Consider the following 26,447-nt stretch of genomic DNA (forward strand, 5'->3'; position numbering starts at 1 on the left):
CCGCCGGGTGTCACCAAGCCCGGCCCATTCCCATATGATGGCTGAACAAGCTCGCAGGCTAGGCATGTGACGCAAGCTGATCGACTAGGTGAAGTGTCTATTAAAGCATGACAAAACATTAGAATGAAATCAAGTGTCAGAGAATGCAGAACTCTACAAGAGACAACTAGAGATGGTAACAATTCTGTTCTACAGGTCTATTTACAATGATGCTCCCTTGGCCTACTCGTTAGGTAGAAGATTACCAGTGATGTCTGGGAAGGGACTTGTGACTTATGGAGAGAGTTTTTTTCGTGTTCTTTCACTCTTTTTCTATTATTGATGCTCATAATTTCTCAAAATTGTTTTTCTGAGCCGCAGAAAATGTCTTATATTGTCATTCCGGCTCGAAATGGTCGTGATATCGTGCCGTGGACGATGGAAGACACGAGCCCCAATTCTCCTGTGGCTGTAGTGCCCCGCATCTGTCTTATCGTCTTATCGGGTCAGCCCCACCAGAACTTTTTTCGAAAATCGCCAACCTCCACGACCGCCTAGCTTGAAGTAATGAGGATACCAATATCACAATCTCGAACAGCATACTCCAAGAATCGCATTCGTTCAAGTTACCGCGAAAATGGGTGTCACAAATAAGCGAACGATTACCAAGACAAGACGCAAGACTCGAGATGTCGACCAGGTCAAGGCCGACATCATGTCGCCCAAGCACCTGAAGCAATTCATGGAGACAAAGGCTGCTGAGGACCTTCCCGGCCTTGGTCGTCACTATTGTGTTGAATGCTCCAAGTGGTTCGATACGGATGCTACTCTGGTTTCGCATCATAAGGGAAAGCCTCACAAGAGAAGGTATGTCACATAGTGACTCGCAATGGGTATATATTTGTATATTCTGATATGTGTACTAACTCCCCACTAGAGTCAAGCAGATCGCCGAAGGACCATACACCCAGGAGGAGGCCGAAGCTGCTGTCGGCTTGCGAACAGACAACGGCGACCGAAAGCGCACATTTGCCGACGGAGACAACGATGTTGCCATGGACGCCTAAATCTTGTCCGATAAAATTCTCCATAGCACGCTAAAAAGTGCGGATATGAAATCCTAGGGCGCATCGGAGCTGGGTTTGATTTTTGACATTGCAAATGGCGTTTTGGAATAATTCTGTCGATATCCCGATCATATTCACCTGACACCACGACCGCGCGCTCTGGCCAGTCCACTAGGCCGGCTACGTCCAACACCGCGAGTCGATCTTCCCCGAGACGATGTTCCTCGACCGGGAGCAGCAGGGAGACGTGATTGTCGTTTTGGAGGCTCTGGTGTGGTGAATTTGGAAGACTTGGTGGTAGTAGGTGGATTCTCGACAAAGGACATGTCAGTTGTCCTAGGGGTTAGTTAGAAGAGCCAATAAAGGTTTCTAAGAAGGAGAACTTACATGAACGTCATTTCTGCATCAGCCTCTGATTTGGATGGGGTCACGGCCGGTTGTTCTGGTTGAGTTCTATCTCTGCGGAAGGATTCTGGAACAGGTCCCTGCGAGAACAAGCCTTAGAATCACAACACCGTACGTATCCGACACGGATAACTTCGATAGACATACCTCCGGGAAATCAACACAAAACGCATTCATGTTCAGGCCGTATAGGAAGCTCGCAAACGATTCGCTGAATCTTGCTAAACTCTCGTGCATAAGCTGAAAGTGCATCATGTTCGCTTCGAGGTCGGCCATGGCATCGGAAAGCTCAGCAAAGGCTGGCTCAAATGCATTCAACGGAAATGGCGCATCATGTTCTCCAGCACCTCGCGCGGACTCGCGAAAGGATGATCGGGACGAAGGTCGCAGCGGGGTGGTAGGTCGTGACGTTCGGGAACGAGAGTTTGAGCGTTTGCTAGGATCGAGGGGTGTAGTCGACATTTTGGCAGCTTGTGTGCTGGATGTCGCATTCGCTGTTCTATTTTTGTGTATTATTTCGTGTATTCGTGGCTCGACGTGCTGGTAATGCGATCCGCGTATTTGATATCGCGACCTGAAGTTGAGTTGTACGAAAGTCAACAAACATTGGATGGAAGTCTGTTGTGGCGCCCCCACAATTCGTTTCAAGATGTGGCTCCCAGTCCGTGTGGCTTTCCCCACGACGCTGATGGTCCAGATAGCATCATATGTACTTTACATCATGCCTGGTTTTGAGATCGACTGGTCTCGAGTCTTTCAACACAGTTGTTCTTTTAACATGACATTTTCTAGAACTCATCATACATCAGGCATAGTGGGCATTGTGTTTCCAACCTCCTTAATATTCACGTATTAGACATATCGCGTGAGCAGTCTTCCACTCAGGGGCTCTCATGTCGAGGACATACGATATGGTATGGATATCGAGAAGAGTGAAGCCCATGATAAGGAGACTTTGGCAAAGAACAATACCATGTTAGGAACATTCATTTACATGGACTGTGAGACATGGGGCCCCTCGACTATGGGATATCGCAAGATCCTTTGTCTCCAAGCTGTTAGCTAGCTCTGTAGGGTAAAGCACAGCCACGCTCACATCCACGCTCACACTTGTTCCTGCAGCAGTCCTAAACATTACCTTATTATCAATTATTGTGAAATATTCTCTATGGTTTCTCTGTTGGTCATAGTCTTGAAGTCGTGTCACCTTTAGTTCGAGACATTATAATGAGGGCTCTTAAGGTGTATGATAGAACAATGTAAACATCAATAGGCCTCCAATCTTTGTTCCCGAATACTCCGAACACTAACAAATGCCCTACGTCAATATTTGATCCATCCACTCTCTATCCGCGGGGACCGGAGTCTTGCAAGTTCCGAACACACCTTGAGAATCAACAGGTTATTCTCTTTTATTACGCTCGTACCATCTCGTGAAAAATCCGACCGATTCTCATATCTTCATGTTCACTCCTTGAGGCCTCTCAGTGGATTGTTCTTGCTTTGTACCTGCAAAGCTTCGAGGATCTGTGGAGCCAATACGACGCCAAGAAAGGGTGTCCCGCATTCTAAAAATCCCCATAAACGACGACATTGACTTACCTACCAACCTTAGTTTTTGCGGCGTATGTGTACGCGTTTGCAAATCTGACATATCTTTCTCTACCCTTCACCTATGAGGACCCAACTGGGACGGAACCTTTGCTCGTATAGCCCTTTTAAATACTCCTCTCAGCCACTTTCGCGCCACCTCCAGCTACGGTCATCTGTCCTTTCTTCCAGCTTACGGAGACTACCCCTTACCAACTCACGAGCAACCCCTGCATCTGCCAGGAGTATAGCTTCTGCGAGACATCTCACAGGTTCAAGGAACCTCACTCACTCAATTGTCATCAAACGGAGATTATACAGCAAAACCGGCTCAAATCCAAGTGGCAAACTTCCACTTGAAGCCAACTCGCTTTACTCAGTTGTAGTAGCTGTAGCAGTCATTACGGCTGTTGTTGCTATATCAGCTTGGCCTGCAGGAAGCCCCAGCAACAAACCCCCACCAAAAGTCTTCGAAGAAGAGCTCGAGGTCATGTCTTTCCAAGCACCCCCTGGACGCCCGGGGAACCTGACTCCTGAGCAAGAGGAGAAGCTTCGCAAGCTATGGACTGCTGTCTTCCAACTCACTGGCGTGGCTGGTGAGGAGAGCTCTGGTGCCGACCTTCTGCCCCAAAAAGAGGAGGCGAGCCCAGCGGAGGCTGATCCTAAGAAGAAGCGAGGATTTGGCATGTTCAAGAAAGGCAAATCTGGTACTTCGACACCAACTGAAGGTTCCGCTGAAGAGGACAAGTACAACGAAACTAAACAATTCCACGAGACTTTGGCCAACGAGTCCCCTGAAACTATTCGACATACTATATGGTCTATGGTGAAGCACGATCACCCTGATGCCCTTGTTCTACGCTTTCTCAGAGCACGAAAGTGGGATGTCGAGAAGGCTCTCGTCATGTTGGTATCCACTATGCATTGGAGGCATAACGACATGAAGGTTGACTCTGAAATCATGAAGAACGGCGATGCCTTTGCAATTGAGGATGAGAAGACCGACTCTCCTACTAAGCAAGTTAGCGCCGACATGATGAAGCAACTCCGAATGGGCAAAAGTTTCCTACACGGCACTGACAAGCAAGGCCGACCTATCTGCGTTGTCCGAGTTCGCCTGCACAAGGCTGGGCAAGAGTGCGAAGAAAGTCTGGAAAAGTACACAGTCTACATTATTGAAACAGCTCGCATGACTCTCCAGCCTCCTGTTGACACAGCTGTAAGTGCCTGTGGTCTAGATACCAGAGCATAATACTGACATCCAAACGCAGTGCATTGTTTTCGACATGACCGGGTTCTCTATGGCCAACATGGACTACACACCTGTTAAGTTCATGATTAAGTGCTTCGAGGCCAACTATCCCGAGTCTCTAGGTGCCGTCCTGGTGCACAAAGCTCCCTGGCTTTTCCAAGGTATGTTTCTGGTTTCTAGCGAAGATAAATGCTGACTGGTAACAAGGTATCTGGAAGGTTATCCGTGGCTGGCTTGACCCTGTGGTAGCAGCCAAGGTTCACTTCACTAACAACCGAGCTGAACTCGAGGAGTTCATCGCTCCAGACCACCTGATCAAGGAGCTTGATGGCGATGAGAACTGGGAGTACAAGTACATCGAGCCTATCGCTGGCGAAAATGACAAGATGAAGGATACGCAAACCCGTGATCGTCTCTTGACTGATCGTGAAGAGTTGGTCAAGAAATTTGAGCATACAACTAGGGAATGGATCCGTCACCCTGAGGGTGAGCAAGGCAAACAACTCAAGGCTGAGCGAGAGAAGATTGCCAAGCTTCTCAGGGAGGATTACTGGAATCTCGACCCATACATCCGAGCACGAACACTCTACGACAGACAGGGTGCGATACAGAGCGACGGCAAGACTGATTGGTACTCGCTCAAGCCACCGGCTGCTGCGGGAGCCAGCACTTCTGCTGATGACCTAGACTAGACGATACGTATGAAGCACAAAAGGGACTTGGATTGTAGATAATCAGGTTGATTTGGCGGGCGCAGGATGGTACCTGGTAACCGGACAATAATACTAGAAGGGCTCTTCATGAACCAATTTCCCAATTGGGCACTGCCGCATATGCGTATATCGCAGCTCTTTAGATCTTGGCCTTGAGCTCCTCGCAGTAAGCCTTGAGCTGCTCCATATCAGCAGGCTTTGTAGGCCATTTGACGCCGAGGCCCTCGGTCTCGTTGGGCTTAGGGATCTGGATACTTGTTAGCTGTAGCTTAATGATAATCCAGGCTTAATCATGTTACCATATGGAAGTGAACCTGGGATTATGTTAGTTTCGTTATACCATAGACTTAGTATGATAGACTTACATGATCAACTTCTTGGTGAGCAATGCGGCCATTGTTCTGGAGGATGTTGTAATCAGTGGCACCAGTCGCCTTGACAATCTTCTTGACAACAGGCTATAAACAGCGTTAGACTTGGTTATCGACCATTAAACCATATCACTTGCCAGAATCTCGGTGAGGTGGTCGTCAGGAATATCGGCCAGCTTAGCACCGTGGTGCTTGGGAATGACAAGCTATGTCGTGTCAGTGGGTTTATGACGTGAGGCGTTGAGAACATACGGCGTGACCCTTGCTGAGAGGACCAATGTCGAGGAAAGCGAGAGTCTTGTCGCTCTCAAACAGCTTGAAAGAGGGGATATCACCTAAGTGAGGATCAAGTTAGTTTACACAATGACCAGGATTTAGACAAAAGAGCTGATGAACACCCTCAACATACTCTCCCCTCGGCAACTCCCCGCATACTCTTCTACTCATTCAACCATCGTGCTTCCACCTTCTCTTACCCTTGATGATGCGACAGAAAATACAGGAGGACATGTTGTTGTTCGATTCGTTTGGTTGTAGAGAACAAATATGAAAAAGAATTAGAGAAGACGTTGAAGCTCAATTACCAATTGAAGGATCAGATTACATCAGGCAAACATTGAGAGAGGTGCAGTTTGGAGCTATGAGGGGGGGCAGCTGGTGTGAGCTTTGATTGGCTGTTATTTTTGAGATGAGGGTATATAAGTTCAAATTGCATTGCTTTCTTTCGGAGTGGGACCTCCCATCGAACTCACCTCTTGCCTTTTACCAGATGTGACCGTGGGATTGGCCCAACAGACTCCATTCACCTAATCTTTGGAAACCATTCGTCTAGAGACTCTAGATTCGAATTTTTATTTTTGCTACTTTTTTCGATCAAACAGTACTCGATAGTGTAGTATTACAGTAGTTCCTTTGTTTTTATAAATTTTCAAACCCATTGAAGCTCTTTTTTGGTATTTTTTTTTCTTTTTCTTTTTTTCTTTTTCTTTTTTATAGGTTTAATGTCCGCTTCTGTGAGGCTTCTGCGCCTTGATTTTTTACGTCATCTTCATCTCGGCGGGGTCACCTCAGCCCCTCCAAACACAAGTCCAGGTAAGGTACCTGGAACTAACTGCCTGTGCTCCCAAGGCATAACCGTACCAACCCATGATCCATCACTCTTCGCCCACTTTCAGGCGCCCAGTTTCTACCTTGTAACACATTTTGCCAAGATTTGCTTGCTGTTCCAGTCAGTACCCGTACCAGTCACGAGCTTGACCCTCCGAAGCATATATACTCCAACTTTCGCCGCCGATTGTTCCTTAGCTACTTTACATAGTACGATCGACACCTTTTGAGTTTGCGACAACCGTACAGATACCAAGACATATACAACCATCGCGTTTACTCAAACGAAATGCCTGAATACATCAACACGCCTCTATTTGGCGGCGCAATCACTTGCGACCTGCCCGCCAAGTTCGCCGACGTCAGGTTCGTCCTCGTTTCTCTGTGCGCTTAAACCTTTCCCATGCTGACTCTATGCGCTGCAGCAAGTTGCGACAAGTTCCCGATAATCAAGAAGTCTGGATCGATCAGGATGGTTTCACCAGCATCATCTTCGACATCACAGAGCGTGTCGGAGGTTCTGGCTCAGGTCCTGAGGTTGATGGTCGTGCCATGACAACTCATCTTGAAGATATGGTTGGATCGGATATCGATACCGTCAAGATCTGGAACACTGCTGAGACTGAGTTCTCGAATCTAGAGTATGTTGTCCGAGGTAGCAGTTGAAACGACAGTCACTGATATCTGATAGACCTGGTACTCCCGCCTACACACTTATTTCCACACAGACTCCTCGTGTGAACCAGTCCCGCGACTCAACATCTGCGCCCGACTTCACCGCCATCATCCTGACTCTTCTGCGACTCGAGAAGGCCAAGACTGATATTCTTATCACGATCAATGTACCTCATATCAAGGGAGAGTACGACGAGTCGGAAGTTGATCTTGAACTGGGACGTCAGGGTAAGCTCATCGGTGCTGCCGTTGAGTATTCCGCTACTATCTGGTCAACATTTAAGATCAAGGACTGGGGTCTCTTTGGTCAATCTTAAAGTAGTTGAAGTTCGTTCAAAAGGGAATGAAGAGCATATTCAGGACAAGGGTAATTCCGTGGGAAAGAGCTAGGATATCATGAGATGACTACCACGACTTATGACGCGTTTTCTTTGTCAATGGATGAATATACAATTATGGATACGACAAGCATCGTCCTCCAGCATGCGGGAATAAGCAGGCTCATGAGCTGCTTTTGGGATGAATGACGAGAAGTCATGATAGGAGGCCATGTTGATGATTATCCAACCATGTTCAGAGCTCAACAACGGTTTAGGAAATTACTGGTTGATAAGAGTAAAGTCGGGTTTTGTTTGCATTCACAACGTTCAGTGGCTATATGTATAAACACTCTCACTCTGATTTCTTGAAAGTTCGTCTGGTTAACATATAGGGTAATCGATGGGCTTTCATGAGGGGCAATGAAGGCAGTGTCTCTGTCGATTCATTCCCAAATATGCGAGACCTTATGGTCTATATCTTGACAAGAAGTAGCTTCATAGGTGAGTGAGGGTGCAAATGAACTCAGTTGACTCATACACGTACATGGTAATATTGAATGGGTATAAACTAACAAACTCCTATTTATGCATTTATGCTTCAGCCTCAATTGTTAGATCAACCATCTTGTCAACAACACTGTCAACTCCCAGCTTGCTAGCCACTTTGCTTCCAGCCTTGCCACCCTCTTGCTTCGCCCACTTCTCTGCAATGAGCTTCATGACCACCTTCTGAGGACTGCCCGGGTTCTCTCCTCTCACAACAGCCATCTGCTCTTTCACAAACGCCTGATATCGACTTGGTGCTTTGCCTGCTGCTGCTCCTCTTGGTGCTGGCCTCGTCTGCTTCAAACTGCCCTTGCACTTCCCACATTTATATCGCCGCGTATCAATACTCTTGGAGTGCCGCTTGTACTCAACTCCGCATTCTTCACATTCCCAGACGTACTTGAAATCGATTTCGTAACTGTGCTTGGTCGTCACTTCGATGCCACGATCACCAAACTTGGCTGAGCACTTGGCTGCCCAAACCTTGAACTCTCGGCCGTGAGGGTTTGTCGTTATGCCACTGATCATGAAGTTGGCGAGATGGCAAAACTCGTGAGCCATGACATTGAGTAGGCGGTTTTCGTCATCAATGACCTTCTCAGCAAGTTCAATCGATGCATGATGTCTGTATATTTTAATTGGTTGACCGTCATCCGCCTGCCGTGTCGTCCGAATAGTTTCACAACGCCAACTTGCTCGCCCAGCCGTCGTATTAAGTGTTTTTGTCCAAACGAGCTTGACACCACCTGTGGACTCAGCAAGCTTAGCAATCCTACCCTGCGTGATCTCGCGATCGAGTTCAGCTAGAAAGCTCTCGGCCAGTGCATGTTTCCTAGATCCAAAGGACTTCTTGGTCTCCTTCTTGGGTTCTTTCTTTGGGCTCGTCTTGCTGGGACTCTTAGTAACAGGAGGGAGAATAAGCTTGCGTGGTGAGTGCTGGTCGTTCCAATCGTTGACAAAATCCTGGTTCCAAAAAGCATCCATACTTGGGCGATGTGGCGTCTTGGGGATCTGTATCTTCTTGCTTGGTGATGCAAGTCCCCTTGGCTTAGATGCTTTAGGAGGAGTACTGGGTGGTGTGGTGAACTCCTCTATCTTCGATACTTTGCTCTCCTCATCTGAAAAGTCCTCGAGTTGTAGCCGCAGCTTGGATAATGTGTCTGCAAGGTCCGAGGCAGTGGTCGTCCCTGAAGCATGTCGTTTTCCTCTTTGGCTGGTCTTCCTGGGCCCAACAGCCTCTTTACTCGAAGCAGTGTTCTTTGCGACATCGCGGGTCTTTCCATTGCAAATATTTGCAGAAGGTTTTGGTTGGAGAGTTGGAGCATTCTTGATTGAGGAGATATGACCCCTGGTGCCAATGGTCTTTGGTGGCTGGCTACTTGGCGATCTTGCCCCTTTTCTTGTCGGGAACTCAGAGGAGTCATTCAACCAGTCCAGCTCGGAGGCAGAGTCAGAATGTTCGTCTGCAGTTTGATAGATACTTGGCTCCTCTGCTTCATCCTCCTCCTGGCTCTCTTCACTTTCAGCATCGCGATCAATCTCTCGTGCAAAAAGCAATGCTTTTGACTTGGTCCCAGTACGGATACTTGGTATCGGGTTTTTAATATCCAGAGCAGGCATTGTCACCGCACTTGTCTTTGTTTTCTGAAGCCGTCGAACCCTTGTCAAGTCTCTTTCCTTTTCAGATTCATAGTCCTCATGGCTCTCATCGTCAGAATCCTTCACAACCCTCTGATTTCTTCTCCTTCTTGGCTGTTGACGAGATTGTGGTATATCCTCCTCAGTTTCAGAGCCAGAACTGGATTCTGAATTTGAAGAAAGGTCGTTGACTGGGGTCGTTTGTTGTGACGGCTTCTTCTCATAACTTGTAGCCCTTGACTTGTTCCCTCGACCAGTTCTTGTGCTTTCTTGTTCTCCCGAGTTCCATTTCTGAAAGAGCGGGTTGGCGGCGGCTTGAGTTGGCTCTCCGAGACGTCGCACACGTCGGGTTTCAGAATTCGAAGTAGTCTTGGAAATCGTAGGCTTGCTAACTGAAGGTGCTGGCGTGGTTGTCTTTATTGCTCGGGTGCTTGGTTTCCGAATAAGCGTTTTCAGATCAGGTAGGTCATCGTCACTAGAGGGATAAATGTCTACCAGTCTTGCCATAGTAGATATGTTGAGTCGCAGGAGAAGAGGCTTGAGCTATGACATATGCTGGTCGAGGGGTGTTTCTTGCGTTGTCAATGGCATGCGGGGATATAGAGTGATACTTTTCGTTAGCTGATGTTTGAATAGGTATGCGATGACCTGGAAACGATAAGTTTTGTGGTATGAAGCGGCTTAGCTTGAATGCAGAATGGCTGTAGTAAAACTTGAAGAGCCACAGCGTTGGCACAGCAACAGACCCATATTGGAATGCGGCATCGCGAGTACACGTGACACCCACCAACCTACATTGATATATGGATCGGGATGTGGAATCAAGACATGGGCTCACGGTAGACAATTATTTGACGGATTTGTGCCAGCTGTAATTGGTAATGTGAGACATTCTTCATACCTACAAGTGTCGAATTGACTAAGCGGCTTCGTTCGCAATTCTAGAACACGAAGCTAGTATTAACAAAATTGGTATCGGAACGATAGAAACCCAAGCCGGAGGAGCGGGAAACAGTTGACATGGTTATTTTTGGTGCTCGCTTGTATCGTAGTCCCTTGGCAAATTTTCAATGCCAGTTGTTAAGACTTCAGAGGTAACGGGTATAGGTTAACCTGAGAAACAAGACTACAGAACTTCATCATGAGTATTCTACGATTTAACATATGGTTTTCTGCTATTTGAAACACGTCTTTGAGGCCGTAACATCTCCATGACGTATTCTTAATTAATTAGCCGTACTATTAGAACATATTCAGTCGAAGAGTGGGAGCCATGACGAAGAAACAAACCGGTGCGAGGCTAACTAACGAACTGGAAGCGACTCCATTCTCGGACTGTTTGAAGCGCCAACGGGTGGGAACATGAAAAAGGAGGTGGCCATTTTCAGAAGTCTCCGCCAAAAGTTGCTTATCACTTCGGCTGGTCAATGATAGAGCTCCTTCCATGCGGTGATCATCAATCGATTGTCGATAGATCATTATAGCTGGCTCGGTACAGCAGCCGTGTTGCCGTGCGTGTCACATTGCTGATGGTCATCTACGGCCAGGATCATCATATCTACTGATTAAACCTGCAGGTCAATCACGGTCTATCGTCGATATCATGCACAATAATTTATACCTTCGTCCCCAGCTACTGCTAGTCAACGGGTGGCGGGACGCCGGCTTATCTTGACAACAGAAACATGAATATTTCGGAGCAGTTCCCGTAAGAATTCTCAGCACCAAACCAGTCGCAACAAGACGATTCCTTTCTGGCGTGGTGGACACGGGCCCGTTGAACCAGATTGGGATTGGGAAAATTGGACTAACTGCAAAGTTAATCCTTTAGCACAACTGATGGAGAATTGAGAGAAAAAAATTGCAGGCGAACCACAGCGTTCTATGGATAGAATTTGGGGGGGATCGATGATCGTGTTGGATCAGTTCGGTGTCTGAAGCTTACCAGGGATAACCTTGTTAGGGAGCTACTGTTTGGACCGGCGTATCACATAGGCCGCGTACAGCGTCGTCATCGATTGTAATTATGCTGCTGCTGCTGCTGACGGGACGGGATCAAAAAGAGCGAGCTCATTGTGGCAGTGTTACATACAGCGGGAAGAGAACATATTGAGTTGCCATCGGCTATTTCTTATTATGGAACCTCCTTTTGATTACATGCTGCATGCTATCGCGTGTGAAGGTTTTGTTTTCGTTGCATTCTTCTTCTCAAAAACGAAAATGCGTGATGCAGGATCTGTTCCTGCATAATGGATACGGGTGTAGTACATCCACTGACTTTTCTCCTCAATTTATAAGCGGTCTTGCTTATCAATGCCTTTCTGTCTACTCCGTAATTACCGATACAACAATCGAGATTGCATCTTTAAGGCTGAAACAATTTCAATGAAGATTAGCATGAGAGAGACATTAAACCAAAAGAAGGCCAGATAATGAATGACTTTGTTCCTATTTGATAGGGTTGGGATAAGTGGAAGAGCCAAGGCAAGGAAGCATGAATTGAGGTACCAGCAATCATCTGATAGTGACGAGCAGGGTACATGCATATTCAATTCGAGGACATGGTTACGCAGCGGTTCAAGTTCTTACCGCTTGAGGATTCGACGAACCAGCTGAAGCTTCTCGAAGTCCTTACTCATGGCTGTGGCCGCAGCCGTGACGGGTACCAGCAGCTTGCAGGCATAGACACGTGTAAGTGTAGTTTGATAAGAGCTTGGTTCCATTGCTAGTGAATCTCAAACCTGAAAGCTATGGAGAATATGCAGACACACATGGTGTTTCCCTGATTAATGCATCCTGTGCCTTGATATCGCGGTTGGGGAACAATCAATAACTCAGCCACTCGCTGAATTAACCTTGGAGTGACCAACTGCAACCTTCAATCATGCCACTGTAACACAACCAAACTAACCCCATGCTTGAGGCAAAAATCAAGCAGGTTGGTTGGTGGCCTTGATACCTCAGGTGTTATGCTTCTCATTTAGATAACCTTTCTGTTAAAGCACTCGTATCAGTGAGTGAGGCATTGCCAATGCCAACCATAACTCCGGGCCACAGAAAGAAATTGACTCGAGCTTCGGATGCGCCGTTCAGGGGCGCCGGTGCCCCTCAGTGGACCTTGGAGGCTTCATCCAAAAGCCCGATTTGCAGCAAGCACTTGTCAGGCCCGCAAAGGAATGACTCCGTACCAATGATGACGCGTGGCTGGCTATTTCTGAATAGTACTTCAAAGGTACGAGCTCTTCGAAGGTTCCACTCATGGGTCTCATGCAAGCGAGTCCGCAGAAGCAAACACCTTACAGCGGAATGTTAGCAGAACAAGGCCAGCTGAGATATTGCCGCAACATGTATCCATCAGGTACTCCCATTAGAGAGAGAGAATGTTGACCTGCAGCACATCCATCCGAGGAATCCGCCTGCCATTCTCTTAACCAGAGCCCAAACTGGCCAACCCCCTCCAGAGACAGAGACCCAACCACCCCCTTGCAATCACCAATCAAGACCCGTATCCCCTGGCACTCGTGGTCAGCGCCCCTGGCTTGCACTGCGAGTCGTGGGCGCGGGCGAGCTTTTAGGGGCGATGGTCCTCTCTGATGGGATGGGATGGGTCTATCGAGAGTAAAGCAAGGAACGAAAGGAGACGACCTGGAAACGGCCCGGACGATCCACTGTTGGGACAGCGCATCACGATGGCTGCTGTGATGGATGAGAATGGATGGATGGATAGATACTATTCCAGTAGTTGATGGAACCTATTGATGCTTAATGTTAGAGAGTTAGCCGGTACATAGTGCCTTTGAATCGAATTGAGTTTCAGCGGTCTTGCCGCTGTGAACTTCGGGCTTAGCGGGTATCACGCCCTGTAACTTTGAAGTATTAACAACGTTTTATAGCCAGTGATCCACTTTTCGAGTTGAGATATGCTCTTGGCCATGCTGAGGATTGTAGCTAATTCGCTGGTCTGATCAAAAATGGAGACGCGAGGCTCCTAAAAAGTCTCCCTTCTGTTAGTTGCTGATGGATGCATGCATTGTTGCTCCCTCCCTCTCGTTGTGCAGCACTAGCAGTGAGCGAATGGTGTTTTTGTTTCCCATCGCACTCTCCCTTCCATCCTCACTCCCACGTTTTGTGTACGTAGGTGTCTGCGTCCAGGACACTACTGGAATCAAAACATTCAATCCAAGTTTGTCGCCCAAGTCTTGATTTCTTGTTTCTTCCCCATCTCATGTCTTTGACGCCTTGAAGGATCACACTTCTAATAATACATATTACGTCTGTCAAATTATTGGAAAGTTCTTTCCATCCATCCATCATTGAAGGTGGTTCCCCTGTTATCTTACAGACACACCCTTGCCATTCTCCACCCCCTTACTTCGCCCTGGATAACCCGGCGCCGAGACACGCAGTGTTTCTCTCCCTCCCCGTGCGGGTTGGAACTCAAACCACCAAAAACCAACCCTCGTCTTCTCCCCTTTGCTGTTCTTTGCATTAGCATTGCCGACACTCGTTTTACGGCTACGCCAAATCATTTTGTCTCGCCCTTCGACGAACGACGTCGACTTCTCAAGCCGGTGAATCACTCTTCATGATTGATTCATCTTCTTGAAATCGTATCGACGCCGAATCGCATAATTTATTGGCCTTTCTTTCTGAGCCAAGCCACTGCCCGTTCGGCCTTTTTTGACGGGTTTTTGACAACAAATCAATCAATATCTTGCAGTGCCGGCCACGCTTGTTCTCCCGCCTGATCTTGATTCACAATCACGCTCGCTGGTCATCCACATGTGTACCACTAGGTGAGTTGCGGTTGCTTGACTGACCATGAGGTTGTACCCTGTGTTTCGTCCTTCTGGCTTCACATCACTGGATGACGTCTCCCAGGACAGGACAACCCACGGCATAGACATGACCTCTACGGACAACAACTGACCTTCTTCCCCAACAGATAATTAATTTAAGCAACATGTCGGGATATCCAGGCGGTGGTCAACGCGACCAGTACGATGATGGCTACGGCCATCAACAGGGAGGCAACCAACAACAACACGGTGGAAACACTGACTCCTACTACCAAGACGATCAGTACTACGATCAAGGCTACGATAACCGTGGCCAAAATAACAACAACAATAACAACCATGACGGCTACTACGACGAATCGTGAGCATCGAGTGCCCCCTTTAGTAGATGTTTCGCTAACGGTGGCAGTGGTTACTACAACGCCGACCCCAATAACCCCTACCAACAGGATGGAGGCTATTACGACGGCCACGACCAATACCAAGACGGCTACTACGACAATGGCCAGGGCGGCTACTATGATCAGGACTACGACCGTGGCTATCAAGGCCAAGGAGGCCGTCATGGCTCTGAGGAAGATTCCGAGACCTTCAGCGACTTTACCATGAGATCGGACATGGCTCGCGCTGCTGAAATGGATTACTACGGCCGGGGTGACGAGCGTTACAATAGCTACAACGATGGACAACGTGGCTACCGACCTCCTTCGTCGCAAATTTCCTATGGTGGCAACCGCTCTTCAGGTGCCTCGACTCCTAACTATGGCATGGACTACGGTAATGTTCTCCCTGCTGGTCAGCGATCCCGAGAGCCCTACCCGGCCTGGACTTCAGATGCCCAGATTCCTTTGTCCAAGGAGGAGATTGAGGACATTTTCCTCGACTTGACCTCCAAGTTTGGTTTCCAGCGTGACAGCATGCGCAACATGTACGACCATCTGATGATCCTTCTCGACTCTCGAGCCTCTCGCATGACCCCGAATCAGGCTCTTCTCTCTCTTCATGCCGATTATATTGGCGGTGACAACGCAAACTACCGCAAATGGTACTTTGCGGCTCACCTGGATTTGGATGACGCTGTCGGATTTTCCAACGCACAGGGCAAGGGCCTAAAGCGCAAGAAGAAGGGTGGAAAGAAGAAGAAGAAGGATGCCGAGGCTAACGAAGCTGAAACTCTTCAGGAGCTTGAGGGCGATGACAGCCTCGAAGCTGCTGAGTACCGCTGGAAGACCCGTATGAACAAGATGTCTCAGCATGATCGGGTTCGCCAGATCGCTCTTTACCTGCTTTGCTGGGGTGAAGCTAACCAAGTTCGTTTCATGCCCGAGTGCTTGTGCTTCATCTTCAAGTGTGCGGATGATTACCTCAACTCTCCCGCTTGCCAAGCTCTCGTTGAGCCTGTGGAGGAGTTCACTTACCTTAACAACGTCATTACTCCTCTCTACCAATACTTGAGAGATCAAGGTTACGAGATTTCCGACGGCGTGTACGTCCGCCGTGAGCGTGACCACAAGAACATCATTGGTTATGATGATTGTAACCAGCTCTTCTGGTACCCCGAAGGTATTGAACGCATTGCCCTTCAAGACAAGAGCAAGCTGGTCGATGTGCCTCCTGCTGAGCGATACCTCAAGCTGAAGGATGTCAACTGGAAGAAGTGCTTCTTCAAGACATACAGGGAGTCTCGTTCTTGGTTTCATCTCCTCGTCAACTTCAACCGTATTTGGATCATTCATTTGACCATGTTCTGGTTCTACACCTCTCACAATGCTCCCAGTATCCTGGTTGGTCCCAAATACGAACAGCAGGTTAACCAGCAACCCTCAACGGCCAAGTCTTTCTCCATCGTCGGTTTCGGTGGTGCCATTGCATCTCTTATCCAGGTTCTCGCTACTCTTGCGGAGTGGGCTTATGTCCCTCGTCGGTGGGCAGGTGCACAGCATCTCACTAAGCGACTGCTGTTCTTGCTCTTTATCCTCGTTCTCAACATCGCCCCCGGTGTGAAGGTTTTCATGCTGCCAAAGCTTGGACCTGAGAAGATCAACACCGCTATCGGTATCGTTCACTTTATCATTGCTCTGATCACGTTCATCTTCTTCTCCATCATGCCCCTTGGAGGTCTCTTTGGCAGCTACCTGTCTACCAACAGCAGACGCTACGTTGCTAGTCAGACATTCACTGCTAGCTGGCCAAGACTCCGTGGCAATGACATGGCCATGTCCTATGGTCTTTGGGCGACAGTATTTGGTGTCAAAATGGGTGTCTCCTACATCTATCTGATTCTCTCGTTCCGTGATCCCATCCGATACTTGAACATCATGAACGTCGACTCTTGCCTGGGTGACAAGACACTCCTCGGCAATACGCTTTGCCGTTGGCACCCAACTATTGTCCTCGCCTTGATGGCCTTCACTGACGTTATCTTCTTCTTCCTCGATACTTATCTTTGGTACGTATTGTTGAACACCGTGTTCTCGGTTGCACGATCGTTCTATATCGGATCTTCCATCTGGACACCTTGGCGAAACATCTTCTCTCGCCTTCCCAAGCGTGTTTACTCCAAGGTTCTGGCCACGACGGACATGGAGATTAAGTATAAACCAAAGGTTCTCATCTCGCAGATTTGGAACGCCATCGTTATTTCCATGTACCGTGAGCATCTTCTGGCAATCGAGCACGTCCAGAAGCTTCTTTACCACCAGGTTCCTTCTGAGCAGGAGGGCAAGCGAACTCTTCGTGCACCTACTTTCTTCATCTCTCAGGAAGATCACTCTTTCAAGACCGAATTCTTCCCTGCCTACAGTGAAGCTGAGCGCCGAATTTCGTTCTTTGCGCAATCTCTCTCCACTCCTATTCCCGAACCTCTACCTGTAGATAACATGCCTACCTTTACGGTCATGATCCCCCACTACAGCGAGAAGATTCTTCTTTCTCTTCGAGAAATCATTCGCGAGGATGAGCCTTACTCTCGTGTTACTCTTTTGGAATACCTCAAGCAGCTGCACCCTCACGAGTGGGATTGCTTCGTCAAGGATACCAAGATTTTGGCTGATGAGACCTCCCAATATAACGGCGAGACAGATAAGAACGAGAAAGACACCGCCAAGAGCAAGATCGACGATCTTCCCTTCTACTGCATTGGTTTTAAGTCTTCAGCACCCGAGTACACCCTCCGTACCCGTATCTGGGCGTCTCTTCGTTTCCAAACCCTGTACCGCACTATCTCTGGTTTCATGAACTACAGTCGTGCCATCAAGCTCCTCTACCGTGTCGAGAACCCTGAGGTTGTTCAGATGTTCGGTGGTAACACCGACAAGCTGGAACGCGAACTTGAGCGTATGGCTCGCCGCAAGTTCAAGATTGTCGTTTCCATGCAGCGATTCTCCAAGTTCAAGAAGGAAGAGATGGAAAATGCCGAATTCTTACTCCGTGCCTACCCTGACCTTCAAATCGCTTACTTGGACGAGGAACCCCCGGTTGCTGAAGGCGAAGAGCCCCGACTTTACTCTGTTCTTATTGACGGTCACTCTGAAGTTATGGAGAACGGCATGCGACGTCCCAAGTTCCGTGTTCAACTCTCTGGCAACCCTATCCTTGGTGATGGAAAGTCCGACAACCAGAACCACTCCATCATCTTCTACCGTGGCGAGTACATCCAGCTTATTGATGCCAACCAGGACAACTATCTGGAGGAGTGTCTCAAGATTCGCAGCGTTTTGGCCGAATTTGAAGAGATGAAGACTGACAATGTTTCTCCCTACACTCCTGGTGTCAAGAACGACGTTCACTCCCCTGTGGCCATTCTCGGTATGCGAGAGTACATTTTCTCAGAGAACATTGGTATTCTTGGTGACATTGCTGCCGGTAAGGAACAGACATTCGGTACTCTTTTCGCTCGAACCATGGCTCAAATCGGTGGTAAACTTCATTACGGACATCCCGATTTCCTGAACGGTATCTTCATGACAACTCGTGGTGGTGTCTCCAAGGCTCAGAAGGGTCTGCATCTGAACGAGGATATTTACGCTGGTATGACTGCCCTCCTTCGTGGTGGACGAATCAAGCAATGTGAATACTTCCAGTGTGGTAAGGGTCGTGATTTGGGTTTCGGTTCCGTCCTGAACTTCACAACCAAGATTGGTACCGGTATGGGTGAACAGTTCTTGTCCCGCGAGTACTACTATCTCGGCACTCAACTCCCTCTCGATCGATTCTTGTCCTTCTACTACGCGCATCCTGGTTTCCATTTGAACAACATGTTCATCATGTTCTCCGTTCAGATGTTTATGATTACAATGGTCAACCTGGGGGCTCTTCGCCATGAGACAATTCCCTGCGAATACAACCGAAACGTCCCCGACACCGACCCTCTCTACCCTACTGGTTGTGCCAACACGGATGCTCTCACCGACTGGATTTATCGATGTATTGTTTCCATTCTCTTCGTTCTGTTCCTCTCTTTCATCCCTCTTATTGTTCAAGAGTTGATGGAGCGTGGCTTCTGGCGTGCCTTCACTCGATTGATGAAGCAATTCTGCTCGCTCTCGCTCATGTTCGAGGTTTTCGTGTGTCAGATCTATGCGAACTCTGTGCAGCAGAATATTTCGTTCGGTGGTGCGCGATATATTGGTACGGGTCGTGGTTTCGCCACTGCACGTATTCCTTTCGGTGTCTTGTATTCTCGTTTTGCCGGACCAGCTATTTACTTCGGCGCTCGTTTGCTCATGATGCTTCTCTTCGCAACTCTCACTGTCTGGAAGGGTGTGTTGATCTATTTCTGGATCACGCTTCTTGCCCTGACCATCTCGCCTTTCTTGTACAACCCTCACCAGTTCGCATGGACCGACTTCTTCATCGACTACCGCGATTACCTCCGATGGTTGTCTCGTGGTAACTCCCGAAGCCACGCCTCATCTTGGATTTCCTACTGTCGTCTCTCTCGAACTCGTCTTACTGGTTACAAGCGAAAGACTCTGGGAGATCCCTCTGCCAAGATGTCCGCAGATGTTCCTCGCGCCCCCTTTGCCAACATCTTTTTCAGCGAGATCTTCTCTCCCCTCATGCTTGCCGTTGTCACGATTCTCCCCTATCTGTTTATCAACGCCCAAACTGGTGTTGCCCAGGCCCCTCAGAAGGACAGCGTGAAAGGCAAGCCCCAGCCAACCGACTCTCTGGTCCGGCTGCTCGTCATCTCCTTTGCACCCATTGCTGTTAACGCAGGTGTCTTGGCTGCTATGTTCGGCATGGCGTGTTGTATGGGTCCCCTCCTCAGCATGTGCTGCAAGAAGTTCGGCAGTGTTCTCGCCGCTATCGCTCACGCTACTGCTGTCATCTTCCTGTTGGTTTCCTTCCTGGGTATGTTTGTTCTCGAGGGCTTCAATTTCACCCGCACATTGGCTGGTATGATCGCTGTGACGGCAATCCAGCGGTTTTTCGTCAAGCTTATTGTGTCTCTCGCTCTTACCCGTGAATTCAAGTCCGACACTTCCAACATCGCTTTCTGGACCGGAAAGTGGTACTCCATGGGATGGCACACCATCTCCCAGCCTGCTCGAGAGTTCCTCTGCAAGATCACCGAACTGTCCATGTTCGCAGCTGATTTCGTTTTGGGCCACTGGCTGCTTTTCTTCATGGCACCCGTCATCTTGATTCCCAAGATCGACACGCTGCACTCTATGATGCTGTTCTGGCTTCGTCCCAGGTATGTCTTGTCCTTTGCTTGTTATGTTTGTTTAGCTTTCTCTAACCTTGGAACAGTCGCCAAATTCGACCTCCCATCTACTCGATGAAGCAGTCCAAGCTTAGGCGCAGACGTGTGATTCGTTACGCCATCCTCTACTTCACGCTTCTCGTCATTTTCGTTGCTCTGATTGCCGGACCTGTCGTGGCTGGCAAGTACATGCCACCCAATACGATCAGTGATGCCCTCAAGGGACTGCCCTTTAATCTTGTTCAGCCCAACAACCTTAACAAAGACAACACCAACAGCACCATGGCTACTGGTACAGGAAAGGTTGGCTACACCGGTGCTGGTCTTACGAAGACCAAGACTGGCGCCGATGCCTCGGCAACTGGCAAGATCAAGCTGTTCTAAGTGGGAATATTTGGGAGACCTCCCTGGCTTGTCTCTGCCGACAGAAAAATTGTGGAAATGCGAAGTTTTTGTTTTTTGCTTGTTTTGGTTTTCAGTTCAGCAGTTTGAGTGGATGCACATGCATACATAGGTTGAAGTTTTATAGATGTGGATGGGAGATGGAAGAGAGATACAGAAGGAGGAGGTTGGCATAAGTCAGACCTGACATTCACTGGCTGAACTGGACTGATCTTTTTTGGTACAAGGCGCACTTCTTTTTTAAACTTATTATAATGTGTACAATGAAAGGAAGAAACACATCCATGGCAGAAACTCTAGACCTAAATGCAAACAATGCCTTTTGAACATTCTTTTCTTTTCATTTCTACTACTAGCCTACGCCCTCAATAGAAACAAAAATTGTACGAGGTATTCGAGTTTATTGCATAAGGTACGAAGCTTGTGATTTTGGTTGGAGTTTTCCATTGTATGTAAGCTAATTTTACGTATTCCCATTCCCCGGGCTATCCGATGACCCCTACACTCCCCCTGTAGTGGACGGCCTGTGGTCTTATTGTTTCTGACCTTCAGGTACCCGTTGAGCCCCTGTTAGATATGGATCCTTAATGCAGCCAATCAGCCTGCGCTCGGCGGCTTGACTCGCTTCGAAGTTAGAGGACTCTGGAGGCCCCTTTGTAGACCCATGTACCTATGATGGACCATGACTTGACAATTCAGAATCCTCGGTTGACGTCCATTTTAACTCCTTTCAACAACACGCTTCCAGTCCAAACCAATAACTACTCTCACGACCGACCGAGACGAGACGAGACGCAAGATCGATAGAAGTTGACGTAACCATTGAAGACAATTGGAATCAAGAACTATGGAACTCGATGCCTTCCAAGCCCGGGTGGGCGAAATCCTTGAACAGGCCGCAGTTTACTTCCATAAAGTTCCTGGTTCTGCAGTATTTATGCGCTACATCCAGTCGAGTTATCAGAACGACCCCGTGCGATCCGCCATCGAACTTGTGCTGCTTCTCTTCTTTATCCGCTATCTCCTGTCGCCTTCCTACTCGACCCGTAAGCAGAATTACATCAAGTTACGGGAGGATGTGAGAACACTGCCAGTTCTTTAATCGCAGGATTGAAGTCGCTAATGTTCGTTGCTTCGTAGGAAATCGAAGAGTTGATCGATGAATGGCAGCCCGAGCCTCTCGTCGTCGAGCAGACTGCATTTGAGGTGGCTGAAGCCGAACGTCTTCCTGTCCTGGTCGGGTGAGCATCATCAAGTCTAACTGCGTGGGCAATCTACTCAGGATCAGCATTTAATATCTCTATAGTCCTACCGGTCCCAAGACTAAACTCGCCAACGGCCGAACTGTTACCAATCTCGCATCCTACAACTTCTACAACTTCAACGGCAATGATCAGATTAAGGAGAAGGCTATCCAGGTTCTGCGCACCTACGGTGTTGGCCCTTGTGGTCCTCCCCAGTTCTACGGTACCCAGGATGTTCACATGAAGACTGAAGCCGATATTGCCGCGTATTTGGGCACCGAAGGCTGCATCGTCTACGCTCAATCCTTCAGCACCATCTCTAGTGTCATTCCCTCCTTTTCCAAGCGTGGCGACGTTATCATCGCTGACCGCAATGTCAACTTCGCTATTCGCAAGGGTCTCGAGCAATCGCGAAGCACCATCCGCTGGTTTGAACACAATGACATGAACGCTTTGGAGGACGCTATGAAGGCTGTAGCCCGGGAGCAGGCCAATGCCAGGAAGCTTACCCGTCGTTTTGTTGTGACCGAGGGCCTGTTTGAGCTCTCTGGAGATTCTATCGATTTGCCCCGCCTGGTTGAGCTTAAGGAGAAGTACAAGTTCCGCGTTATTCTGGATGAGACCTGGTCTTTCGGTGTTCTCGGCCGTACCGGTCGTGGTATTACTGAGGCGCAGAACGTGGACCCCCAACAGGTTGACATGATCATTGGTTCCCTTGCCGGACCTCTTTGTGCTGGTGGTGGCTTCTGTGCTGGTCCCAAGGATGTCGTTGAGCATCAGCGTATCACATCTTCTGCGTATACATTCTCTGCTGCTCTCCCTGCCATGTTGGCTGTCACTGCCAGCGAGACCCTCAACCTGCTCCAGTGTAACCCAGAAATCCTGGCACAGTCCCGCGAGAACATCAAGGCTATGAGGGCCCAATTAGACCCCAGAAGTGATTGGGTTTTTAGCCCCAGCGACCCCGAGAACCCTATCATGCTCCTTGTCCTCAAGCCCGAAGTTGTGGCTGCCCGTAAGCTCGGACTAGAAGACCAAGAACGCATCTTTCTGGACTGCGTGGAAGAGGTACGTGCAACGAACACTGAAACATGAACAAATATGAACTGACTCCTGTATAGACTCTTGCCAACGGCGTCTTGATCACAAGAACCAAGACCAGACCTTATGCGCATGCTGTCAAGCCCAAGGACGGCGCGTGGTTTGCCCAGCCTGCTCTTCGAATTTGCGTTACATCAGCACTGTCCAAGAAGGATATTGAGAAGGCTGGTGTTACTATTCGACATGCTATCACCAAGGTCATGACACGAAAGACGAGCACCAAGACCGCCTGATTCAGGAGCTCGACGGATGATAATTTTGATGACAGACGGAGGCTGGCTGAATGCGTGTTATACAGGAACATAGTCGATAAGTCGTCGGGTTAGGCTGAGACATTTTTGATTATGATGGATAATCAGCCAACGCAATAGACGAGGGGAAATATGGAACGATCTACAAAGTGGCTGGCAGCCATTTAGCAAGCTAATGATTAATAGATGCGGCCCTCGTACGCTAGCATTGAATGAATATTCCCGATATAATGGGTTTGTCTCTTTGTGGGCGCCGTGATTAGGTGTTGATTGATCGGTTTCGGTATCATGTTTTTGATACTGGGGAGGGGAACTTCTCGAGAAACCTTGACATGTATTTGCCTGCTTCAGTTATTCACAGCTGATGAAGTCGTCTTTGCCCAGTCACTGTTTTCAAAGATGAAAATTGTGTGAGAAAGAGAGCAGACGTCAGCTGTCTCGCGCGTTTTATGAGCCATCCCTTGCCAAGTCACGCGGATGCTGCCAGCTTACAACCATCCATCAAGGTATTAAATCTGACAACAGAATCACCAAGGACGTACTTGCAGAAGAAGAACCAGAATTGACAAAACCACAGTCTCAGTTTTACAGTTTATCAGACGGATGAGGAACCTTTTCAGCTCGCAACAGGACTTGGGGCATGTCTCAGATGTTGCATTCCTTGGGAGATTACAGGTCTCGAAATTACGCGCCATGAAAAGAAATAACCTCATTCCAAGAGTCGCGAGGGTCGTGGCCTCTTTGATGATTCATTTTTAAGGTTCATGTTTTCGGGCAGTCTGAGGGGGAGGAGTTGCTGAGTTCCATGTTCTGAGTGAGTTTCTGCGTTCGTGTGTCTCATATTCTGGGAGCGGGCTGAGTGTGAATGGGGAGAACAAGGTAAAGTCAAGTGAGGATTTCAGGATGAAACTCACGGGCTGGAAGGAATTGCGCAGGTGAAGAGTGTCTCACTTGTCTCTTGGCTCTTGCTTGTTTCTTGCAGGTTCAAGCTCAAGCTCAAGTTCAACACTTACCAACGGCAGGCTCAACACGTGTCTTACCGTACCGTATCGTTCCTTCTTGTTTTCTTTTCCTTATCATTGTAGAGAGGCCCCTTCCTCCCTTGTTTTCGCCTTCATCTCTCCATCTTCTTCTCCTTCATTCATTCACTCCTACAATCGTTTTTTTCTTTTCCTACTTACAATCACTTCCTAAGATTCCTCATTCTTTGATTCTTCTTTTCAGTTCTATACACACTCTTTTCATCTGAATCCTATTCGTTCTTGGATAGCGGGTTATTAAGTCCCGTCTTATACACTCATTTTCTCAAATCACTGACCTTTAAACCACTATTTGAGCTCGTTGTAGCAGCTCGTTCACTCTCTAACAACTCTTCAAACTACTAACCTACGTACGGGGGGGTTTTTTTTTTATAAAAAAAATAATATTTAACAAAATGTTGATGAAACGTTTCTTCACTTCGGCGGTTGCCATGGCGGCGGTTGTTGCTGCCGTTCCTGTTGGTGAGTATTCTCCTGACCAAATTGTAACTTGAAGCTGACAGTACCGACAGCCCGTCCGCTTGGGAAGCGAGAACCGTATGCTTTTCTCGTGATATGAAACCGTGATGTTGACTAATAATATTGTAGTGTTACGACTATCACTCTGACAGCGGCCTCTACCTATACCGCAACTATCGCTCCTGCTACTCCTGTCACTCCTACAGGAACTGCAACTTACCCAGGAACTACAGCTCCTGTTCCTGATAGCCCCAAGCCTCCTAAGAATGGCAAGCCTGACGGTTCCTGTAGTTCTACAGGCACTTGCGGATCTGGCAGCGGTAGCGGTTCGTCCGGTTCTAAGCTCCCCGGAGTCGCATATGCCCCCTACCGAGGCGATCACCAGTGCAAATCCAAGGATGAGATCCAGCACGACATTACCCAGCTCGCGGCCGATTTCTCAGTCCTTCGTATCTATGGCACCGACTGTGACCAGGTCACCAATGTCTACTCATGCGCCAAGGGTAGTGGCATGAAGCTGTTCCTCGGTATCTGGAACATTGACGACGTTCAAACTGAGGCCAAGACCATCATCAGTGCAATTGACGATTGGGACGTCGTTGACACCATCAGCGTTGGCAACGAACTTGTCAACAACGGAGCTGCCAGCCCAGCAAAGGTCATCTCCGCTGTCAAGCAGGCTCGTGAGATCCTTCGTGCCGCAGGCTACCAAGGTCCTGTTGTCACAGTTGATACATTTATTGCTGCCAATGCCAACCCTGAACTTTGCAACGAGAGTGATTACTGTGCTATCAACGCTCATGCCTTCTTCGATGCCAATACTTCTGCTGACGAGGCCGGCCAGTGGCTCTCCAACACTGTTGAAGACCTTCGATCCAAGATTTCTGGTGACAAGCGCATCGTCATTTGCGAGACTGGTTGGCCTACCAAGGGCAACAGTAACGGCAAGGCTGTTCCCGGTATGAGCCAACAGAAGGCAGCTCTTGACTCTATCAAACAGGCATTCTCCAGCCACATGGGAGACCTGATCCTCTTCTCTGCCTTCAACGATCCCTGGAAGAAGGCCGAAGCCGCAACTTTCATGGCCGAGCAATGGTGGGGTATTGAGGGCCAGGACTCAGTTTCCAACAAGGACCCGTCGTCTTCTAACTAGGGAACGGCTCCCCGATTTGTCATGTCAGTTAGACCTTCAAATATTTGAATGGTTTGCGGTCACGTTTTTATTCTGAGATAACGCTCGACTTATGTCTTTTCTATGATGCCTAATGGTTTATTTTTATTGCTTGAGGGTTGTGGATGCCGATTAGCAGGTGGCCATTGCAAGGCTGTATGAGCCTATCATCTTGGGAGGCATGTTGGAGGTTTGTCTGCTTTTCTATTCAAGCTTCAACTACCTCATCACATCACCTCACTTTATGGCTGCTCTTTTAAGGATTAGAAAAGAATTACGCTTTGTATTTTTTATTTGAATTGAAATGTTTGTTATACGGTTTGATATTGGATTCAAGTTAATGGTGTATGTAAAAGTGAATGTGTGACTTAATCTAAACATATCTGTACTGTGCAGCATGACTCCAAGTTCGGAATACGATCGAGATCAAGAAACAACATTGATAATCGTCTATAAGAACTAGAGAGTATGATTTCCTGCAACTCCTCTGCCTCGCACCGATGACTTCGTTACTCATGAAGACTATACCCATTGCACTCCTTGCTAGCCCAATAATTCCTCATGATGCATAAAGCATAACATAATATGATTCATTGTGTCATCACAT

The 26,447-nt window shown here is 48.2% G+C and overlaps 9 protein-coding genes across 9 annotated transcripts; 6 read left to right on the forward strand and 3 right to left on the reverse strand.

Moving 5' to 3' along the window:
- Nucleotides 1-616: 616 nt before the first annotated feature.
- On the forward strand, nucleotides 617-1,046 carry BKA55DRAFT_510022 (uncharacterized protein; the record flags this gene model as incomplete). The annotated part of the gene is made up of 2 exons (XM_046187561.1): nucleotides 617-846; nucleotides 917-1,046. 2 exons carry the CDS (start codon nucleotides 617-619, stop codon nucleotides 1,044-1,046), a joined length of 360 nt encoding a protein of 119 aa, XP_046049711.1.
- Nucleotides 1,047-1,180: 134 nt separating this feature from the next.
- Nucleotides 1,181-3,105, reverse strand: BKA55DRAFT_593175 (DASH complex subunit Dam1-domain-containing protein; the record flags this gene model as incomplete). The annotated part of the gene is made up of 5 exons (XM_046195514.1): nucleotides 1,181-1,382; nucleotides 1,434-1,531; nucleotides 1,599-1,991; nucleotides 2,043-2,136; nucleotides 3,050-3,105. The coding sequence occupies 5 exons, from the start codon at nucleotides 3,103-3,105 to the stop codon at nucleotides 1,181-1,183; spliced, it is 843 nt and encodes a 280-aa protein (XP_046049712.1).
- A 426-nt stretch (nucleotides 3,106-3,531) lies between these two features.
- Nucleotides 3,532-4,985, forward strand: BKA55DRAFT_509720 (CRAL-TRIO domain-containing protein; the record flags this gene model as incomplete). The annotated part of the gene is made up of 3 exons (XM_046187541.1): nucleotides 3,532-4,260; nucleotides 4,313-4,454; nucleotides 4,501-4,985. The coding sequence occupies 3 exons, from the start codon at nucleotides 3,532-3,534 to the stop codon at nucleotides 4,983-4,985; spliced, it is 1,356 nt and encodes a 451-aa protein (XP_046049713.1).
- A 33-nt stretch (nucleotides 4,986-5,018) lies between these two features.
- On the reverse strand, nucleotides 5,019-6,080 carry BKA55DRAFT_565697 (HIT-like domain-containing protein). Its single transcript, XM_046192546.1, has 6 exons — nucleotides 5,854-6,080; nucleotides 5,630-5,712; nucleotides 5,515-5,583; nucleotides 5,372-5,464; nucleotides 5,306-5,320; nucleotides 5,019-5,253 (listed from the first exon to the last, which is right to left on the reverse strand). Exons 1-6 carry the CDS (start codon nucleotides 5,885-5,887, stop codon nucleotides 5,146-5,148), a joined length of 402 nt encoding a protein of 133 aa, XP_046049714.1. The 5' UTR covers nucleotides 5,888-6,080; the 3' UTR covers nucleotides 5,019-5,145.
- A 693-nt stretch (nucleotides 6,081-6,773) lies between these two features.
- BKA55DRAFT_509684 (uncharacterized protein) lies at nucleotides 6,774-7,476 on the forward strand (the record flags this gene model as incomplete). Its single annotated transcript, XM_046187540.1, has 3 exons — nucleotides 6,774-6,850; nucleotides 6,910-7,125; nucleotides 7,176-7,476. 3 exons carry the CDS (start codon nucleotides 6,774-6,776, stop codon nucleotides 7,474-7,476), a joined length of 594 nt encoding a protein of 197 aa, XP_046049715.1.
- A 532-nt stretch (nucleotides 7,477-8,008) lies between these two features.
- On the reverse strand, nucleotides 8,009-10,170 carry BKA55DRAFT_641696 (SprT-like family-domain-containing protein; the record flags this gene model as incomplete). Its single annotated transcript, XM_046197141.1, has 2 exons — nucleotides 8,009-9,823; nucleotides 9,905-10,170. 2 exons carry the CDS (start codon nucleotides 10,168-10,170, stop codon nucleotides 8,071-8,073), a joined length of 2,019 nt encoding a protein of 672 aa, XP_046049716.1. The 3' UTR covers nucleotides 8,009-8,070.
- A 4,456-nt stretch (nucleotides 10,171-14,626) lies between these two features.
- On the forward strand, nucleotides 14,627-20,556 carry BKA55DRAFT_593181 (1,3-beta-glucan synthase component-domain-containing protein; the record flags this gene model as incomplete). The annotated part of the gene is made up of 3 exons (XM_046195515.1): nucleotides 14,627-14,823; nucleotides 14,872-20,163; nucleotides 20,220-20,556. The coding sequence occupies 3 exons, from the start codon at nucleotides 14,627-14,629 to the stop codon at nucleotides 20,554-20,556; spliced, it is 5,826 nt and encodes a 1,941-aa protein (XP_046049717.1).
- Nucleotides 20,557-21,006: 450 nt separating this feature from the next.
- BKA55DRAFT_565703 (pyridoxal phosphate-dependent transferase) lies at nucleotides 21,007-23,570 on the forward strand. The gene is made up of 4 exons (XM_046192547.1): nucleotides 21,007-21,652; nucleotides 21,715-21,815; nucleotides 21,881-22,886; nucleotides 22,940-23,570. The coding sequence occupies exons 1-4, from the start codon at nucleotides 21,422-21,424 to the stop codon at nucleotides 23,150-23,152; spliced, it is 1,551 nt and encodes a 516-aa protein (XP_046049718.1). The 5' UTR covers nucleotides 21,007-21,421; the 3' UTR covers nucleotides 23,153-23,570.
- Nucleotides 23,571-24,605: 1,035 nt separating this feature from the next.
- BKA55DRAFT_593184 (glycoside hydrolase superfamily) lies at nucleotides 24,606-25,822 on the forward strand (the record flags this gene model as incomplete). Its single annotated transcript, XM_046195516.1, has 3 exons — nucleotides 24,606-24,672; nucleotides 24,723-24,747; nucleotides 24,799-25,822. The coding sequence occupies 3 exons, from the start codon at nucleotides 24,606-24,608 to the stop codon at nucleotides 25,820-25,822; spliced, it is 1,116 nt and encodes a 371-aa protein (XP_046049719.1).
- Nucleotides 25,823-26,447: the final 625 nt, after the last annotated feature.

This window comes from Fusarium redolens (assembly GCF_020744475.1).
Source record: "Fusarium redolens strain MPI-CAGE-AT-0023 chromosome Unknown BKA55scaffold_7, whole genome shotgun sequence".
Classification (NCBI taxonomy): domain Eukaryota; kingdom Fungi; phylum Ascomycota; class Sordariomycetes; order Hypocreales; family Nectriaceae; genus Fusarium; species Fusarium redolens.